The 18,839-nt window shown below is 40.0% G+C and overlaps 1 protein-coding gene across 1 annotated transcript in view; it reads right to left on the bottom strand.

Annotated features, from left to right (window-relative positions):
• LOC117814540 (F-actin-capping protein subunit alpha-2) overlaps positions 1 to 16,838 on the bottom strand; it is a 41,278-nt gene extending 24,440 nt beyond the window's left edge. Inside the window, exon 1 of the mRNA XM_034685939.1 lies at positions 16,711 to 16,838. Coding sequence (XP_034541830.1) covers positions 16,711 to 16,749 — 39 coding nt within the window. The 5' untranslated portion in view covers positions 16,750 to 16,838. The remainder of the gene's footprint in view (positions 1 to 16,710) is intronic.
• Positions 16,839 to 18,839: the final 2,001 nt, after the last annotated feature.

Raw genomic sequence — 18,839 nt, 5'->3', positions numbered from 1 at the left:
AAAAGGGTGGATGAAAGGACGGATGCCATGGGAAGATGGATAGATGATTAAATGATGGATGGATATATGGATGGGTAAAGGATGGATGGATGGATTAAAGGTTAAATGGATGGATGGACTTTATAACAAACATTCAAGACATCTAAGTGTGTTAACAAGCCCGTCACACCATCAGCAGAACCAGAACTAAGGCTGGATTTAGTTCCCTGTTGTTATTGTTGACATTAAACTCATGTAGCAGTTCATCAGGTCTTAAAGATTTGCTCTTTGTTGAGGTGGAAAGGGTTTTACGTCAGCCACAGTCCGTCCTTCATCTTTCTATGGATTCTGAGGAGTCCAGGGAGATGGATTTACAACACTGGAGTGAAAAAGACACACTCACACAAAGCCGTGGGACATGGCACCCCCTGTAGCGTGTGTGATCCTCCTGTCTTTGTGCTCTCTTGGCCCGGACACCAGCTGGTCTCTTCTCTTTCCATTTGCTCACTATATATTCATCCTCATATTACCCAGCAACGCCTCCCTTTCCTCGCCACACACACACTTCTCTTCCAACACCCACCCCACCCTCCACCTTGCACCCCCCTGGGGAGCACCGCGTCTTAATCCCAAGTGACACCCGCGAACACTGAAACCACATTGATCTTAATCCTGGCATCCCAATCGCCTTATCGCGCCCATCCAGATCTATGGAGATGAAAATAATAGCTGGAGAAAAACACGCAGCAGGAGCAAACTGAGGCAATATTTTGGCCTGTGGGCATTTTAAGCTGCATCATCTCCCTAAATTTGATCCTCTTCTCTGGCGTGCCTCCATTTCAATATCCTAGATAGAAAGAGGAGGAGGAATAAAACGGGTCCCTGCGCCTTGAAATGCAAAAACAGAGCCACGCCAAGTTTGAGGAAACCAGTCAGATGTGGAGGAGTACTGGGAGGCGAGGGGATAATGTTTGGGTGTGGGTGCAATCATTTATGAATAATGAATGATAGATGAAGATGAAGACTTGTGGATAGCTGGAGGCGAACTCGAAATGATCTTCTGCAAATCGAAATAAGGAGGACGGGGTCAGAATTAGATTTAAAACATCCCTCTCCACAGCAACGTTTCCTAGTTGATATCCGAGGTGTACGCAGACCAGACGGGGTTTAATCCCCTCAGCAGGCTCTGAGTGTGCCCTGGAGTCTCCTCCCTGTTGGCCATGCCTTCAAAACCTTCAAAGGGAGGCATCCGGATCACCTCAACCACCTGCTTTTGATGCAGCAGAGTAGAACAGAAGCTGTACTCTGGATCCCCTTTTGGATTTCTGAGCTCCTCACTCTATCTCTTAAGCTGAGCCCTACCATCCTTTAGAGGAAACTCATTTAGGCTGCTTGTACCTCTGATCTCAGTCTTTCAGTCACAACCCAGACGTCGTGACTCCTGGTGAGGGTTGGAACGTAGATCGACCGGTGAATAGAGAGGTTTGCCTTCAGGCTCAGCTCCCTCGTCCTGAAATATTTGCACCCATTACTGTTATATTCTTATCAACTTGCAAAAAACAAGCGACATTTTTTGAATAAAGTAACTCTTTTTGGGATTTACATCAAGAAAAATATATCGTTTTAATACAAAATAAGTAGAAATTGACAATTTCATTACAAAGGACCACATTGTTGATGTTTAAAAGCAAAGATAAGGCTAGCGGTAGGGTCAAAGCTGTGATATTTCAAAGGTTCAAGTCCATTGGGGCGCTGGTGGCCTAGCGGTCTAAGCGCCCCGCATACAGAGGCTATAGTCCTCGTTGCAGGGGTTGCCGGTTCGATTCCCGGCCGGTCAACCATTTCCTGCATGTCGTCCCCCACTCTCTGCTCCCCACATTTCCTGTCTCTCTTCAGCTGTCCTCTCAAATAAAGGCAAAAGGCCAAAAATATAACTTTAAAAAAAAAAAAAAAAAAAAAGGTTCAAGTCCAGGTTTGTCAAGTTTTATGGGCATTTTCTGCATGAGGCATCAGCTTCATCCATCCTCCCTCCAAATATAATTTCACACACTAATTCATTCCAGAGAGGGGAAATCATGGCCAGACCAGTTCTATTATCAGACTATTTCCTTGGCATCTTGAATGGACACAGGGACACTGACATGTGATGGGAACTTCAGAATGAAAAGGCATATCTTGAAGATTATGTCGCCTACGTTTTCATTAATCCTTTAAAAAATAAAACCATCTAGAGAGTAAAAAGTAGACACCAGGGATGTTCCAATCGCGATCTCATCTATCAATTTGAAGCTGATCTGGACGATTTTTGATTGATCGCTGATCAGCATTTGAGCCGATCATCTCTTACTTCCTCTGTCACTGACCACAATTTGCAGCTGAGTGCAATTGAGCATTCTGAGTTTGCTTAACTGTGTCTACATACTGAGAAAATAATAAATGGGATGGGATATGGATGTTGAACTCAAGCCATGATTTACATTTTATTGTAGAACTCACATGTGCACCGCCAGACAGCACAGACTAACACTGTCTCCTGAGAGTTGTGTTCACAGCAGCCTCGGATTTAAGTGTGCTGTAATGCATGCACACCAGTTTCTTGGTCTCATACAGCAGAGCTTCAGAACAGATTATGAGTTTTACAACAATGCTAGCTGGATTAAAGCTCCTGTGAGGAGTTTTTAAGTGGTCATGAAATGGACTGAAATTAACAGTGATGCCTTTTTATGACCTAGAAAAGCAAACAAGATTGTAAGATAAGGAATTGATCATTTCTGTTTTGTTATTTTAAAGCCTCAAATCGCTTTCAGGGGGTAGGTGTCAGATGAGGTGATTGACAGCGCATCAAAGAAAACCCCTTTTTCTGCAGTAAATATTCTTAATGAGTGAAATGGTTGACTGTTAGTTGAAAGCGGGAGGAGATAACATAATTTACACATGTAAAGGACAAAATAAGCAAGATCACTTAGTCCACAGGGGGGCGCCAAAGTCAACACAAACAGAAAGTTCCTCACAGGAGCTTTAAGTTAAATGGAATAAAAATAAGACATATTTTTGTTATTTTTAGGGCCCGAGCACCGCTGGTGGCGAAGGCCCTATTGTAACCCTAAGGGTTATTATTATAGGAGATTGCAGTTTTGAACCCCTGAACGTTAGTGAAAGCGCGGATATTTTTGCACACTCATTGGGTCTGGTGAAAATTGCAAGTTATTATAGATCTCGCAAAAAAAAATTCTGTAGCGCCCCCTAGAGGTAAAAATAACACCCTACGCATCAAGTTTTTTGAGCTACATGCATGAAAAATCTTACACATATTTATGGCATCAGGACGCACAAAAAAGCCTCTTGCACCCATATTTGAAATTCAACAGGAAGAGCGCCACCTAGCTTTGAACATGAAAAATGGACCAAAATGGGTCCGTGCAAGGGTGCATACTTTTGCTAAGAGAGCTTTTCTCCGATTCAGTCCAAACTAGGCACATTCTATAGTTAAGCCATTGACGATTAATACAAAGTAAAGGCATTCCGTTCAGACAAAAGTTGTGGGCGTGTCAGAGTTTGGGGCGGAACATAAAAAAAAATGTCGTAAAATGGAATTTTGTGACCTTAAAATGCACGTAATTTCACCTCATCCAACACACTCATCAGTGCTGGGAAAAATTGCGACATTTTATGGGTTTCGCAAAAAAAAGTTGAAAAAATGTGCTCACTAGCGCCCCCTACAGTTTTCAAAAACCCCTCCCCATGGGGGTTATTTTGAGCTACATGCTTGAAAAATTTTACACATACTCATGGCATCAGGACGCACAAAAAAGCCTCTTGCACCCATATCCCAAACTCAACAGGAAGAGCGCCACCTAGCTTTGAACATGAAAAGTGGCGTCAAAATAAGGGTGCATACTTTCGCTATTAACTTCTAGAGCTTTTCTCCGATTCAGTCCAAACCAAGGGCAACCTATAGTAGACACCTTGACGAGAAAAAAATATCAGAGCAAATCTTGATCTGACAAAAAATGTGGGCGTGGCATACGTCGAGGAGGGGGAATCAAACACACATACAGCTCTGAATGTGAAGAATGAAGACCGAATAAGGGTGCATGCTTTTGAGAGCTCCTCCTAGAGTTTTTCTCCGATTCAGTCCAAACAAGGCACATTCTGTAGCAGACATATTGACGATTATAAAACCATTAAAGGCATTTTGGTCAGACTAAAATTGTGGGCGTGGCAGACTCTGAAGTTTGAGGTTTTCTTGGCAATCTGCCAAAAACTTGGAACATTTGCACCACCTAAGGCAGCATATACTCTCAGATCTTGTTTACGCATCGTGTGGTGGCAAACATCAGGAGGCGGTTTACGTTTATTTTTGTTAAAGGAAAAAAAACAGTGTGCAGTTCAACTCTCTTAGCTCTTGTGCAACTATTGTCTAGGTAAACACAGGTATCAGATCGGGACTCTTATCTGCACATATTCAACATTACAAAAATGGATCGGGATCTGGGGCCAAAAAAGCTGATCAGGACATCCCTAGGAGACACAAATGTTTTTTCTAATGTTCATTTCTTCTCACCACTGTCTTTGAAACCAAAAGCCAGAGTTAAACATCCTTAAAGTCTTTACCCAGTGAAGAAACTGTCCTTATTAGTGAGCAGTGCTCTAGATATATGGATGGCTGGAGAAGTGGGTGCATGGGTGGGCGGGTCAGTAGGTAGGTTGGTACTTTAAAAATCTCTTGCACTGTTACAGCAGCTGCAATCCCAGTCATCAAACTCTGGACAAAGACATCAACACAGTGAAGTCTGTCTTAAACATTCCTTGGTTAATGAATATGATTTGTTTTTACTAATCTGTCAGTTAAGCAGGATTAGCAACATACATGCTAGGTGTTCTGTCAGGGATTGTCCTCTGTGTGTGTAAATACTGGACCTGAGTACAGCTGCCTGATCTGCTTTGCACTGCACATTGTTCACCTTCACTCTGCACCGCAACGACTTACCCTTTTAGTTTAGAAAGCAGGGTCACTTTACCTCAAGCAGCTAGCTATGCAGTATATGGAATACCTCTGGCTTGTGTTACCACCTTCAGTATGCAGGCAGTGCAGTGTAAAGCCACGGGTCTTTACAACTTAACACATAAGAGGTATGTATTAAAGCTCAGATTCTTACGTTTGCTTTAACAGTGGACTGGAGAGAAACATGAGTTTTTCCTTCTATTAAAGCCAACTAAGAAGTATTCCTCTTGTTCTAACCAGTTATGATCTCTTAAACAAAGTGCAAAGTGTCAAGTTGAAATACATCCTTTCCTCATTTGCAGATCTCTCACAATGCTGCAGGCACGTACAGACAGCGCTCCTCTTGTTTCAGCATTCTTCAGCTAAAGGGAAGATGCAACCAACTTTTCGACATTCAACAATGCCAGATATTCTCAGGATCCAAGTCAGCTGTTCACTATTTATGCTCAGGGAAATACAGGGCTAACTCGTTTCCAATGCCCCTCAGCCAGAGCTTTGTGTTCACCAGTAACACTCTGAGTCAGAATATGTTCCACAAAAAACAAACCAAGTCAATTAAAGTGCTTTTTTTTTGTCCTGCACCAAAAAAACACTTCATTTAATTAAAGTTTCATTATTTGTTTTGTACAAAAATAAACCATCCTCATAGGAGAAACCTGGAATTAAACCAAGCCCTTAGTTTGAGATATTTGGGGGTCTAAATGATGACTGGATGCAAAATTAAGTGCTTAGTTGATCATTTGAAGTCTGAGGTTGTTCTTAATATTGTTATGAAAAGGATTTCTGTAGAAAAGGAGCATTTTGTGAAGGTAATGTGGCTGTAAACAGTGGTTGCATTGCTTCCTGCAAAGCTGCAAGACTCTCGTGACAAAGGCGGGAATGATACCATGCAGGACCCTGGACTTGCTGTCATACCAATCTGTAAGTTTCTTTGCACTGTTTGGTGCCAGTTGTGTTTTAAAGGGTTACTTCAGATCACACAAATAAACTAACCAAGGTCAGAGAAGATCTGCAAGATGCATGTTCTGGGAGGTAAAGTGATGTCTGGTGGGTTTGACGTGAAGGATGAAAGTACCTGTTGTAAAATAACAATCTGTGCCTTAGGTCAGTGGCTAAAACAAACACAAACAATAGACCTATGTTGATGGTGTGCTTTTGCCCCAAGCAGCAACCTCAGGCCGCAAGAATTGTAGCCAATCAGGAAGTGTTCAAAAGTGCAGTTTCTCGAGTGTCCGTGTGAGACTGGCTCCAGAAGTACCGGAAACCACATACACACCAAAAAAGACGATCTTTACAGCAGAAATAAACATGTTTACAGCCTGGTTAAAAAAATGAGTGTAGTCATCAGCACACACTGTACGGGGGTGAATTTTTTCATAATGCTGCAGTTTCAAAGATATTAAGATTACGAGTTTTCCATTATGAGAGGCACAGCTGACTTGATTGACAGGTATGCACACAGTAGCTGCTGGCTAGGCGACTCAAAGCCCGCCTCTTTACCTCACACTAGCTCCACAGAAGTTAGGTTGAGTTCAGCATATCCAATATGGCACCCGCCGACAATTGGCCTCAAAACAGCGCTTCAGAAACAGATGGGGGACGTCACGAACACTACATCCATTATTCATACAGTCTATGCTTTGCCACAGAAGATTCAGACTTTAAACTCTGTCTGAAGACTCTGAACCTTTCTCTAATTTACACCCTAAAATCTGTGTAACAATAAATCCCAGGTTTAAAATAATAATTGGGAAGATTAGTCATTGACATTTTTTATCACTCCAATCTTTGCTGAGATATAAAAGTAGGTGAATGTGTAATCTTTATTCCAAGACAGCCTTATAAATGGGATTTAATGGAAGCTTTCATCCACAGAGCCTCACTGTACTTTGACCACATGCATTATTAACACTGCTGCCTCGTGAAGGAATCAAGCCTCTATCCTTGGTGTCGTCAGCAGCAGGAGTACTATTTACATTCTTTGACATTAGCAGAGTTAATTGTTAAGCTAACTTCACCTGCAGCAGTGATGACAGAACAGAACCTGCTCCTAAATGTTTGCAGGGAGTAGAGTTTACTTGCTGCCTCGCTCAAAGAGTTGTCTTCATGCTCTCTATAGAAACTACCTTAGTGTTCATGTTCCTTCCAGTGCGGGTGATCATCAATGATACATCAGTTACATGGATGTATAAAAGATGGTCCAAACTAAAAACTACACTCTCTATAACATGGTTGCACTCTAGCCCTGCACACCTGCCTGCCCTCTAACACTTGTCTTCCACATAAGGAGATGGTTTGTTACTCAGAAACTGCTGAATATGTAATTTCAGGCACGCTACGTCTCATGTTTCACTGTTGATCAGCCTGAAGGGGAACTGTGACATGTGTTCAGCTTCCTCGTTGTATTTGCTCACCAACTGACTCGCTATCTACCTGTTCAGTGCACAAACCACTGAGGCAAGACTATCATGAAAACAAAGCAAAACCCCATCGCATCCAACATACTTCACCTTAAAAACAGAGAATTTTAAACGCTATGGATCATTTAAGACTTCTGAAACAACAGGTTATCACATCAGTGTGTATTTGTGGATACAATGCACCACTTGGGGAAAACTAAGTCTGAATCCAAATGTCTGGTCTTCTCTGTTCTTGCAGTCTCACAAACTTTGAGGGACAGGAAGGCTGTAATCACTGAAGGCTGTCCAAAGTCACTTCACATCCAAAATGAGGCCTTGGGAGGCTTTCTGCATACTTCCAAAGAGACTACCGGGGGCTGCAGACTTCACTTAATTCAATAAGGATGTGACGGTGTAGGATTTCTTACATATTTTATTTATTTTGAAAGGGTTTCAACATTTATTTCTTCAGAATTGTTACCTGGATCAAACTGACTGCTGATTCAGCTAGAGATCTTCAAAGTATACTTGTATTATAGAAACCTCAGCGCCTGTCTTTAACTACTTATAAAGCCATGCAGTCTCTCTTGCAGACTTGACTTGGCATGACAACAATGAAAACTCCACCGTATGTGCAACTCAAGTCGACAAGTGCTCTGTGTGACAGTGGTTTAGAGATTGGACATTCACAATCAGCCTCAAATAGGCATGTGGTTGTCATCAGACAAACAGTCCGGGTACTGGACTTCAGTAACATCAAAGTGAAGCACAGCCTTTGCAGTCGCAGAGAAACTTAGCATTAATCATGTATCATAGGTACAGTTTGCTGTCTTGAAAGCAGGCGGCTAACGTCATGTATGATAGTTTGAAGTCAGCCTGCTGATTTGCATGAACACCTAGCATGGTGAACTTGGTCTTGACAGGTCTTGATTTAAATGCAGAGTCCCCCCAGTACGAGACCGAGACAAGACCAGAGTAAAAATGCTTTCCATTACTAGACGAAACCAAGACCTTAAATGATTGCATTTTTCCACCGCAGGAACTTTACCCCAGAACTAGGGACTTTACCCCTGAACTACGTGCGATTTGACCGGAGGAACCAGGGTCTAAATTTAGTTCAGGGGTAGATAATCTCCCCTCTGAAAAGCCCCTGCTTGGGGGGTAGTACTTTTCAAAAGGTCCTGGGACTTTTGGTCGAACGTAACATTGTTTGTGGAGTTTACAGAGTTGTTGAAACACAGAGGGAGTTCCTGGGAATGCATACTAGTTTAGTTCTTTATTAAGATTTCAAAATATTATTTAATATAAATTATTTTCTCTATACGTCACTGGCCTGATTTGCACAATCTCATTGGGACTTCAGCCCATGATCAAAACGCAGACAACAATGTGGGCACAGGAACCTTTTAGTTCCAGGTAAAGTAGTTCTGAGGGCTAAAAGACCCCAGAACTCAAGATCGGTCTTGAGACCAAGACCGATCTTGAGTACTACAACACTAGTGGATGGGGCTGTGACGTCACAGTTTTCAGAGGATTCACATGTCGATCATATAAACGGGGACAGAAGGGGTTTGCAATTTCAAAAAAATGTCACTAGGGGACCCTTTTCTGTTTCTCAGTTTGCATTTTCAGTTGCCCTAAATACTGTTTCTGTGTAAATGAACGACCAAACCGCGACAACGGTGAGCTGTCAGGGCCTGAGCCATGTACAAGATCATGTACTCTCAGCAAACCACTTTCTCCTGACACACAGGTCGGCCGCTTTCTGAAACAGGAAGCTAAGCACGGTGGGTTTTTCATCATTTCCTATCAGAGAAGCTAAAAAATGAACAAATGGGAAACACAATTCAGGGCTGCATGATGAGGGAGAACGATGTATACTCACGTTTAATGGGAATTATCTTTTCTTTTTAATAAAATCATAACAACTAGATATTTGTTTGTCTGGAATTTGGATATTGCATTTGTTTGTATACTTTCTGCAGCCACCACATGTTATAAAATGAAGGCTGTGGGCATTCGTGTGGTGTTCGTCTCCTCTGTCAAGAATCAGATCACCATTTCAGATCTTTTCTTGCGTCTGTTTCAGGTTCTGTTTCTGATCGCTGAGCACAGACAAGGAAGTGATAGCAAAGAGAAGCAGCAGCTTCCGGTGTTACCCATGTGTGGTTTCTCTGCTGCAACCAGGAAGCTTGCAGACTGCTTCCCAATTGACTTCAAAAGAGGCAACGAGCAGTCGACTGTGCTCGCTGTTTAATCATCTATAAAAGGAAGTGATTCTCGTAATGTCCTATCAGGGAGCTCTGAGTACAGAACAGAGATGTCTCACTCCCCTGGGGGAACAGAAGATGAAATTATTCATTGTATTCCCTGCTATCCAAAATGTCCTGTTTTAACATTTTCTAAAAACAGTGTCCTCAAAGAGTCATCCCAGTAATGCCCAGCACAGGGAGTTGTCAATCAATTTCAGAAAGTACCATCAGCTGAGGAGAATCTGTCTGCGGCTCATCTCTCTGGCAGGTCGCCGAACATCAGCTAGAGTCTTCCTTTTATTCCTCAAATCACAGCGAAAGAGTCATTCACATTGAGTACTGGTGATTTTTTGGAGACTCTTTCTCTATCTGGCAGATGAAAACGCTGCTTTTCTCCTCGTCTAAGCTGCACAAACAGGCAGAGAGGCAGCAGCAGATGGCTGATTGCTCTGAGCTAATGCAGTCTTTAAAGTCAGACTGTAACACCAGTGTTAGCATGGAAATACTGAGCTTATAACAGCACGATAACATGCAGTGGATGATGCATAATGCAACCATCCAGGAAAGGAAATGAAACCACTTCCAGCAGCAGAATTCTGTTCACTGGCTGAGCTTTCGTCTCAAACCAGTCAGCCTGGCAGGTCACCAAACATCACTCTTATATAGAGCTGGGCGATATTAAAAAATGATGTTATCGCGATCAATATCAACTCATTATTTCATTTCAAATTAAATTTAAAAGCAGATTTATGCTCCTGAGTGAAAGTTGAAGACGGTTTGTTAGCTTGTATCTGGATTTAGTTTTCTGATAAAGTTCTTGAATCCTTCATTTCTGACGGTGCAAACAGGAAGCAGGTCTTTTATGTAAGATGAGATTTTTGTGAAGTTTCTGAAGAACAAAGATATATCAAATTGTGTACGGTGTATCAGTTCGGTTGAGCGTTATTGTTCTCCACAGTGCAGTGAATGCATCACGGTTATTCAGTGCTCAGTCGCACTATGATCGCGGTTGCCATTAAACGTGTCTGAAATAGACAGCAGAAGTTGTCTCTGCTCTTCCTCTACCCACATCCTGAAAGTATATTTAATGAAGAGTATTAAGTTAATATTTAACGCAGAGTTGACTCAGTGTCAGACTAACGACTCTGCTTTGAGCTGGTAGGGTTTGAGTTTTCTTCAGTGCTCCGAATGTCTTTAAGCCCCGCCTACCTCTCACCCTGCAACATGATTGGCTGTTCAGTTCTGTCATCTCCTTCTTCTGTCTTTAATCGAACAGTTTTTAATTTATATTAAGAATTTTTTTTATCATGATTCATGATAATAATCGTTATCAAATTATCGCCCAGCCCTAGTCGCAGTGGACATTAAACATGTCTTAAATGAACAGCAGGAGTTGTCTCCATGCTCTTCCTTTACTCACATCCTGAAATTGTATTTAATGTGTTAATGTAATAGTCAACAGAGTCGACAGTGTCAGACTAGCGACCCTGTTTTGAGCTGGTAGAGTTCGAATTTTCTTCCGTGTCGCTGTCGCTTGTTTCAGCTGTGTTTACATTCAGCTCCGAACGTCTTTAAGCCCCGCCTACCTCTCACCCTGCAACATGATTGGCTGTTCAATGCCGTCTTCTTCTTCTGTCTAATGTTAGGTGGCGAATAGTGTTTAAGGCACATTAGCGCCCCGCTTTCCAGTAGTTGGGGGGTGTACTTACAGTTTTAAATATATCAAATCTTTAATCGAACATTTGTTATATTTATATTGAGAAAAATTGTATCACAGTAATTATCGTTATCGGATTATCGCCCAGCCATGCATTAGTGCCCCATCCCTTTCCTGTAGTTGGGGAGTAGGGTTGCAAAATTCCAGGAATTTTCAAAGTTGGAAACTTTCCATGGGAATTAACGGGAATAAACGGGAATTTATGGGAATTAACAGGAATAAACCAGGAATTTACTAAATTGAAGGTTGGCTCTTAATAGGGAACTTAAATATAGTTGGGCAAAATATATTTTAGCATAATCCTGACTAAAACAACCAGATTTCATTCAAGTACAGTTGAATGTATATGCTATTCCTCAATCACATGCACATAGCACACTGCTAACTGCAGGGCTATTGAGACCACGCCCCCTACATGCACTTTTTATTTAACATTTTGAATGGTACTTTTTGGGAGGGAGAGCAGCTCTTTTAATTTAACATTTTGAATTGGACTTTTTTGGAGGGAGAGGGGCTCTTTTAATTTAACATTTTGAATGGGACTTTTTTGGAGGGAGAGCGGCTCTTTTAATTTAACATTTTGAATGGGACTTTGTTGGAGGGAGAGGGGCTCTTTTAATTTAACATTTTGAATGGGACTTTGTTGGAGGGAGAGCGGTTCTTTTAATTTAACATTTTGAATGGTACTTGTTTGGAGGGAGAGCGGCTCTTTTAATTTAACATTTTGAATGGGACTTTGTTGGAGGGAGAGGGGCTCTTTTAATTTAACATTTTGAATGGTACTTGTTTGGAGGGAGAGGGGCTCTTTTAATTTAACATTTTGAATGGTACTTTCTTGGAGGGAGAGCAGCTCTTTTAATTTAACATTTTGAATGGGACTTGTTTGGAGGGAGAGCTGCTCTTTTAATTTAACATTTTGAATGGTACTTGTTTGGAGGGAGAGGGGCACTTTTAATTTAACATTTTGAATGGTACTTGTTTGGAGGGAGAGCGGCTCTTTTAATTTAACATTTTGAATGGGAGCTTAGAACAAAACAAATATTTATGCGTGGATATGATACTTTTCCATTAAATTCCCATAAATTCCCAGAATTTCCAATTTGGAATATTTCCAAAATTCCCCAGCTTAACTTCCCATGGAAATTTACCGGAAATTTTCCACCCCTTTGCAACCCTATTGGGGAGTGTAATAAAAGGTTTAAATGTATTGAATTTTTATCGAACATTTGTTGTTAAAAGAATTAAATTATCATTTAAAAATTATTTCACGATAATGGGCAAATAGGCAGCAGAAGTTGTTAGAGTCAACACAGTGTCAGAGTAACGACTCTGCTTTCAGCTGGCAGGTGATTGGCTGTTCAATGCGGTCTTCTTCTTCTGTCTAATGTTCGTGGCAACTAGTGTAAGGCACATTAGCAACCCCTCCCTTTCCAGTAATTTGATGGTGTAATTACAGTTTTAAATATATCATATCTTAAATTGAACATTTGTTATATTTATATTGAGAAAAATTACATTATCAAATTATCGCCCAGCCCTACTCTTTCTGCCTCTGAAATCAACCAGGAAGTGGCAGACTGCTTTCCAATTGACTAAAAAAAGGCAACAAGCAGTCGACTGTCTTTGCTGTTTAATCATCTATTAAAGGAAGTGATTCTCTTAATGTCCTATCAGGAAGCTCTGAGTACAGAACAGAGACGTCTCACTCCTCTGGGGGAACAGAAGCTGAAATTATTCACACGATAATCATCGTTATCGCATTATCGCCCAGCCCTCTGAAATCAAATCCTCATGTCAAATTATGAAATTGCCTTGTAAGATTGTGACCACTGACCACCATATATAGCAACAAAAAATCATCAACATCTAAAGTTGATAACAGCTTCACCACAACTTCACTGGTTGCACACACTGTATCCAAGAACACCACATACAGCGACAGTACTAATCACACTGTGGCCCCTTTCACCTCCACACCCCGGCCCTGTAATGAAATGCTTCACTAACAGCTGATGCCTGTGTGCTGATGAGCATGATGCAGTCACACCCGAGGGTCAATGAGCTGCCTTAACTCGAAAAAACGTATGACTCAGGCTGATGTGGAACAGATAGAAATAAAAGCCGGCCTTGTTTTGAATGTGAATGGAGCTTTATGAAAACCTGAACAGTGTCATTTAAAGGGTTCTCAAAGATAACTACAGAACAGCGCTCACAAGAAGCTCTCAATAAATAGTTTGTGATACTCTCAAGCTTGCGTGGAATTTAAAGTGTAACACATGTTTGACCTGAGTAACTGAACAACTCACTAAACTGAACCAGCTGCTCGGTTTGAAAGTATTCTGTTGTCGTTCAAGTCGAGGTCAGTGCACAAAAGTCACGTACGTATCGTTATAAATACCTGCCAAACAAAGCGCATACTAATTCTGATCTAATGCATTAACACCCAGAACGATTGATAAAAAGGGTGACACTTGGCTTTCACTTGCTTTCTATTAGGGCCCCTAGATTTTGGAACAGTCTGCCCGAGGAGCTATGGTTTGCAGAACCTGTGAAATCTTTTAAGTCTCTTCTTAAACCTCACTTTTATAGACTTTCCGTTATGTGATGTCATCTTCTTTCTGCCAACTTTGTTTTCCTTTAATTGTTTTACTCTCCTAATATCTCATTTACTGCCTTTATAGATTTTATTCATCTTGCTTTATTTATTTATGTTACAGCTTTTATCTGCATATCCTTAAACGCTTTAGCTACATTGATGATTTGAATTCACCTTTTTGCATTTACCCCTCTTTTAATGCTATATTCCTTTTTACTGCTTGTGTCCCTTTTTATTCTTTCTTTCCTTTTATATTTTGAATTGTCTTATTTTCTTGGTCCCTTTGGTCTCAGTTCTTGGGTTGCCTGTGTTGAAGCATTGGTTGGGTCTTTTGTGTTTGTTGTCCTTATGTGTGATTTTAATTTTGTATAAAGTCTGTCTCTGCTGTACTCTTTGTGTTTGTTTTTATGTGCCATGCTGTTTGTGAAGCACTTTGTAAACATTAGTTTTTAAAAGTTGCTATATAAATAAAGGTGTTATTATTCACTAATAATTCATTTTCTGGAAAACTGTGATTAAAATGGAGTCATTTCATCTATAAAATGCATTTCTGAAGTGTTTAAATATACATTGCATTTTATCAGACCACACTAGTTTGTGTTATGTGCTTACAAAACTTGAATAACGATGACAAAACTGAGTATTTAATTTCAAAAGTAAGTACAGAATGAGACAGAATAATGATACTGCAATGTATGGTTGTCCTCACTCATCATATCACATCTTAATCTAAAAATAACACAACACTCTTCACGGATTTCCCTTCCAATGTGACTCTGTGTGTCACCTCTTCATGACTCTGCAGGTAGGTGATGATATTGATCCTGTGTGTTCCCTTTACATTCAGTAAATCAGATATCTTAATGTGTGATTTTACGATTGTGTTGCAGATAATCAGTTATTACAGGATGTATGTATCATGATATTATTGTTATTGTGGGAAATGTAACCTGCAATGTTTTTATCTCATCACGCCTACACTACTGTAACAGTCTTTTTAGCAGCCTTCTCAAAAAAATCCCTCGATCCTGTCCAGACTGTACAGAACTCGGCTGTTTAACCAGATTGCATCTTTGCACCGCCTCACTGTATGTTTTAGAATTGAATTTAAGATTTTACTTTTAAAAGCTCTTTGTGGACTTCTCCTCATTTTTAAGCAGACCCTTTAGTACCTTACAAGCCAACACTGTTTTGGGATCCTCTGGCAGAGGTTTATTGTGCATTCTAAATACAAAAATGAAAACGAAAGGGGACAGGGCGTTCACAGTGAGGGGTCTGACACTCAGTCTGCTGAGTCAGTGATGTCTTTTAAATCTCTTCTGAGAATCACAAAGCCTTTCCTGATTTTATCTGAATTTTATTTGATTTTATGAGGGGTTTTTTTTATGTTGTTTTCTTTTAAGTTATATTTTTGGGGGCTTTTTTGCCTTTATGATAGGACAGGACTATAGCCTTGTAAGTGGGGCGCTTAGACTGCTAGGCCACCGGTACACCATGTTATTTAAGTTCAATCGTTTTTAAAAATATGTTTTAAAACAATTGTATTGTTTAGAGTTCTTTTTGGGGAATTTTATGTCTTTTAAAATATGTTTTATTCCTTTATCTTGACTTGTGTGATTTTAGGAACTGCCTGTTTTATTTTGTTACTTTGTAACCTGGTTTTTGAAAAGTGCTCTACAAATAAAATTATTTTTACTATCATTATTATCATTATAATGCCATAAGTAAGTCTTATTTGCATCCAAGCATTGCACTAAAAACCCTGCATTTTTGCAAACTCACATAAGACCAAATAAAGAAACTTGTGTCTCAGTTTTCAAAGTTGGGTTTGCACTAGTTGTTCAGCCAGGAGTTAACCAATCAGTCCACATTTCTAAACCCACTCATCAAACTAAGACTGCAAGATCAAATCAATCCATTAAGAAGCACATAGGCGTAGAGCAATGAGGATTTGTGCAGCTGAACACACATGTTGTCTGTCTCAGGGGATTGGCTGAGTGTGTCTATGCTCTTTTAAGGAAATGAGAGAATGACACTAGCAGGGGAGTACACCCTTCATGCAATTACACCTTTACTTCCCAATCTGCATGACAGTAATAACATACACTTTTTAAATAGATGAATACACACATTATAATGTATTTAGTGCAGAAACATGAGTGTGGTGTACAATCCCTATTTAAAACAAGTGTAGAGGTTAGCAAGTTAGCTTGTAGTATGACTAAATGTCCTGTTAAATGCACTCTGTTTAATATAATGTGACTGTTTAAACACATGTGTTGTTATATTAGTGTACAGACAGAGGAGAAGTGTCAAACAGGGAAAAGGGCGTGTTAGAGAGTCAAGCTAACTGCTAGCATGCTGCAGCTATGCTACACTAACAAGCTAGCGATCCTTGATGTATGAAAACTTCCATAACACCAGAAACCAGACACACAGACCAGAAACCACAGGTCCACGGACCCTAAAGGGGTGCGGGAGGTAATCTCAGGTGAATTTCTTTGCTCCTATTTTTGAGTCAGGACCGTACAAGGAGCCTCCGTTTGGAGATTCGCAAACGAGCGGAACTTGAGCTAAAAATAATAAAGAGCAGAAGCAGCAGCAGCAGCAGCAGCTGAAGCCGAGGCCTGGGCTTTCCTACACATTTAATCAAAGCTGGTCGGACGCCAGGATGCACACAGAGCTGGACTCTAATGACACTCAAAATCCAAGAGAAACGGTCCCCCACTGGAGCGTGTTTCGTGAATAAATAGGCTTCTTACCTTCTCCTCGTCGGATAGCTGCTCCTCATGATCCGCCATCTTTTCTTCCGGCACCACCAGCTTGTCAGAGCCCCGTGACGTCACCGCATGGGTGGATTCCCAGCTCTGGTTCAGCTCTGGTGTTCAGAGTGAATGTGATTGATGCTCTGTCAATGTCAATGTCAATGTTTGTGTTGTGACTGGAGCAGTGGAAGGAGGGAGCTTGGGATTTTGTGCAAGTCTACTTTAAGTACTAAATAATAAAGTGAGATGTGAAAGCCATGCATACAGAAATAATGCAAAAGTGCAGTGGTGTGGAGTCACAAGGATGGTGAAATAAACCTGTGATAGATAGATAGATAGATAGATAGATAGATAGATAGATAGATAGATAGATAGATAGATAGATAGATAGATAGATAGATAGATAGATAGATGCAAAGGATTATGAAATAAACGATGGATGGATGGATGGATGGATGAATGGAAGGATAGATAGATATATAGATAGATAGATAGATAGATAGATAGATAGATAGATAGATAGATAGATAGATAGATAGATAGATAGATAGATAGACTTTGTTGATCCCCCATGGGATAAGTTTGTTTGTTCCAGCAGCTTACAACACATGACAGGAGAATACAACAATATGCTTATATAGTTAAATAAATAAATCAAATTAAAATTCAATTCAATTAAATCAAATTAAATAATAATAATAGTAAAACTGATAAATGGGTGGCTGTGGCTCAGTGGGTAGAGTCGGTCGTCTATCAATCGGAAGGTTGGCGGTTCGATCCCAGCCCCGGCAGTCACATGCTGAAGTGTCCCTGAGCAAGACACTGAACCCCGAATTACTACCTCTGTTGTTCAGAGGTGTGTGAACTAGATAGCAGCCTCTACCATCAGTGAGTGAATGGGTATGAATGGGTGAATTTGACGAGTAGTGTAAAAGTGCTTTGAGTGGTCAGAAAGACTAGAAAAGCGCTCCATAAGTACTAGTCCATTTACCATTTACCATAAAGTGAATATAAAATAAAGTAAATATAAGAGATGTACACACTATGTACACTTCTGCACTTCTATCTTATGAATCTATAGTAAGGTATGTTATTGCACGGATAAAATTGCACCAGGGTTTTATGAGCACACACACAGTATGAAAAGCACACACAGAGGGATTTAAATATGAGAAGTTTACAGTCAGTTTGAGGGTGTGAATCATAGATGATGACCCAGGAAGACAGAAAATAGTGCAAGGTCATAATTTATTTATTTTTTTCATCATTGCGTGTCATATAATATTACATCACACTGTATTGTGTCCTATCCAATTGTATCACACCCTGTCATATCATATCATATCTCATTGTATCGAGTTCGATGCAAGCGCCCTTAATCGATATATGCACATGTATCATCTTAACTATTCAATCTAATAATGCAAAGCTTTATAATTTCAAGAAAATGCATAATTTGCTTAAAATGTTTATAAAAATATTACGCAGAATTATCAATTTTCTAATTTTTTGTAAGAAATGCAAAAGCTTTATTCCAAAAGGTTGAAATAAATCATTTTTCTTTATTATTCTTAGTCTTGAGTCATGTCAAGCTTTGAGAGACTTTTTGCAAAATTGTTTACTAAAATAAAAAAGTATGTTGAAAGACTAATAACTGTTTTCCACATACCTTTAATCCATGGTCCAGGTGATTTTATGACTTTATTTATTTTCTATATTTTTAAGTATATTTTAAGTATATTTTAAGATGTCTAAGGTGCTCTCTTTCTTAAATTCTTATTTTCATTTCTTATTTATTTATTTCTTGCCAGATACATAAGATGTAGAGTCCAGTCCTTCATTCTATGGGTGGAGCACTAGAGGGAGACTTTTTTGAACCAGTACACCCAAGAAAAATGATCTTTCAGAAGATGCTGTTTGTGTTTCTGTACATTGGTGGCCAGCATAATGTTAGAAAAGGTCACTATATCAAGTCTTAAACTGCCAAGAAGTCTTCTTTCATGATTTCATAATAGGAGTCATCTAAGCAGATTTAAGTGTCTTTATTATTATTCATATCTAAAATGTGATTGTGCCCTTCCTTTTGACATCTCTGTAAAAGTGCAGCATTGTGTGTGATGTTTTTC

Source organism: Notolabrus celidotus, chromosome 6 (genome assembly GCF_009762535.1).
Source record: "Notolabrus celidotus isolate fNotCel1 chromosome 6, fNotCel1.pri, whole genome shotgun sequence".
NCBI lineage: Eukaryota > Metazoa > Chordata > Actinopteri > Labriformes > Labridae > Notolabrus > Notolabrus celidotus.
This window is presented reverse-complemented; position numbering and strand designations above follow the sequence as displayed.